Raw genomic sequence first — 2,500 nt, forward strand, 5'->3', positions numbered from 1 at the left:
GGACGGAGCAAATGGAATGGCATCAAACACACGGAAACCATGCGTTTGGTGTATTTGATACCATTCCACTGTTTCCACCCCAGCCATTACAACAAGCCCGTCCTCCCCAATTAAGGTGCCACCAACCTCCTGTGGTTGGTTGTGGATACATTACATTCAGCTGCTATAGGCCTACATTCAACCAACCCAAACCATATATGACATTTTAGAGAGTTGGGCCAACTTTTTGAATTTTGAATATTGTTCTAATTAGGCATTCAGTTACATTCCATACTTTAAATATTCCCCATGTAACATTGATGGGGAGCTATAAGATGTTAAAGTGTCATGTAAATGCATCATAATACAGAAACCTCAATGTCCAACTCTCTAGATACATGGCTCTGCAACTCTCTGAATACGTGGCTCTGCAACTCTCTGAATACATGGCTCTGCAACTATTTGAATACGTGTCTCTGCAACTCTCTAAATACATGGCTCTGCAACTCTCTAAATACCTGGCTCTGCAACTCTCTGAATACATGGCTCTGCAACTCTCTGAATACGTGGCCTCTGCAACGCTCTAAATACATGGCTCTGCAACTCTCTAAATACCTAGCTCTGCAACTCTCTGAATACATGGCTCTGCAACTCTCTGAATACGTGGCTCTGAAACTCTCTAAATACATGGCTCTGCAACTCCCTGAATACGTGGCTCTGCAATTCTCTAAATACATGGCTCTGCAACTCTCTGATAACTTGGCTCTGCAACTCTCTGAATACACGGCTCTGCAACTCTCTGAATACATGGCTCTGCAACTCTCTAAATAAATACCTGGCTCTGCAACTCTCTAAATAAATACCTGGCTCTGCAACTCTCTGAATACATGTCTCTGCAACTCTCTGAATACATGGCTCTGCAAACTCTCTAAATAAATACCTGGCTCTGCAACTCTCTAAATAAATACCTGGCTCTGCAACTCTCTAAATAAATACCTGGCTCTGCAACTCTCTGAATACATGGCTCTGCAACTCTCTGAATACATGGCTCTGCAACTCTCTAAATACCTGGCTCTGCAACTATCTGAATACATGGCTGTGCAACTCTCATAAATAAATGGCTCTGCAACTCTCTGAATACGGCTGTGCAACTCTCTAAATACCTGGCTCAAACTCTGAATACATGGCTCTGCATACAACCAACCAACATGAATACAGGAACATGTAAATGGCATATGTCCTGAGTGGTAAGTAGGAACATAACTATCCCTGTTACAGACCTCAACGTCATTCAGTATTAATAATACTTACATAAATATCTGCACCATAAAATCCATCCTGGTAAACAACACTGCAGGATGCAAACACAAACAAACACAAACAAAACAAATTAGTGCAGGTTGACATGCAGGCATCAGCTAGACACAAACCCTGTCTGTCTGTTCAGAGGATAGTTTGTCCAATCAAAGACCACCAGACATGAGAGGGGTGGAGCCAAACAGGGAAGTTCTGCAAGCACTCTCCCTCCCCCCTATCTCTCTCTCTCTCTCTCTCTCTCTGTCTCTCTCTCTCTCTCTCTCTCTCTCTCTCTCTCTCTCCTTCTCTCTCTCTCTCTCTCTCCCTCTCTCTCTCTCTCTCTCTCTCTCTCTCTCTCTCCTCTCCTCTCTCTCTCTCTCTCTCTCTCTCTCTCTTGGAGGGCCCTCTGTTGTCATGTGTTCCTGACGAAACTCAGAGGGTGACTTCCAGAGAGTGGCGAGGGGATCAATAAACCCATCAACTTCGGGACGTATTCAAACAACTGGGAACTCGGAAATCTCCGACTTCTGACTTCTGACTGCTGCCCTTCTGGCATCTGTGACTGTTATCGCTCTCTGTTATGATACTCTGCCTTCTGGCCTCTGTGACCTGTTATCTCTCTCTGTTATGACACTCTGCCTTCTGGCCTCTGTGACTTGTATTTCTCTCTGTAATGACACTCTGCCTTCTGGCCTCTGTGACTGTTACCTCTCTCTGGTCTCTGTTAATGACACACTGCCTTCTGGCCTCTGTGACTTGTATCTTTCTCTGTAATGATACTCTGCCTTCTGGCCTCTGTGACTGGTATCTCTCTCTGAAATGATACTCTGCCTTCTGCTCTCTGTGACTGTTATCTCTCACTGTCTCTGTAATGACACTCTGCCTTCTGGACTCTGTGACTGGTATCTCTCTCTGTAATGACACTCTGCCTTCTGCTCTCTGTGACTGGTATCTCTCTCTGAAATGACACTCTGCCCTTCTGGCCTCTGTGACTTGTATTTCTCTCTGTAATGACACTCTGCCTTCTGGCCTCTGTGACTGTTACCTCTCTCTGTCTCTGTTATGACACTCTGCCTTCTGCTCTCTGTGACTAGTATCTCTCTCTGTAATGACACTCTGCCTTCTGGCCTCTGTGACTGGTATCTCTCTCTGTAATGATACTCTACCTTCTGGCCTCTGTGACTGTTACCTCTCTCTGTAATGACACTCTGCCTTCTGGCCTTTG

The 2,500-nt window shown here is 45.1% G+C and overlaps 1 protein-coding gene across 1 annotated transcript in view; it reads right to left on the bottom strand.

Annotated features, from left to right (window-relative positions):
• LOC311119580 (RNA binding protein fox-1 homolog 1-like) overlaps window positions 1-2,500 on the bottom strand; it is a gene marked incomplete at both ends in the record, with an annotated part of 27,378 nt that overhangs the window by 2,070 nt on the left and 22,808 nt on the right. Inside the window, 1 exon segment of the mRNA XM_084194255.1 lies at window positions 1,291-1,330. Within this exon segment, the coding sequence (XP_084050381.1) occupies window positions 1,291-1,330 (40 nt within the window).

The sequence above is a fragment of the Coregonus lavaretus genome, assembly GCF_964263955.1.
Source record: "Coregonus lavaretus genome assembly, contig: HAP1_SCAFFOLD_7262, whole genome shotgun sequence".
Lineage (NCBI taxonomy): Eukaryota > Metazoa > Chordata > Actinopteri > Salmoniformes > Salmonidae > Coregonus > Coregonus lavaretus.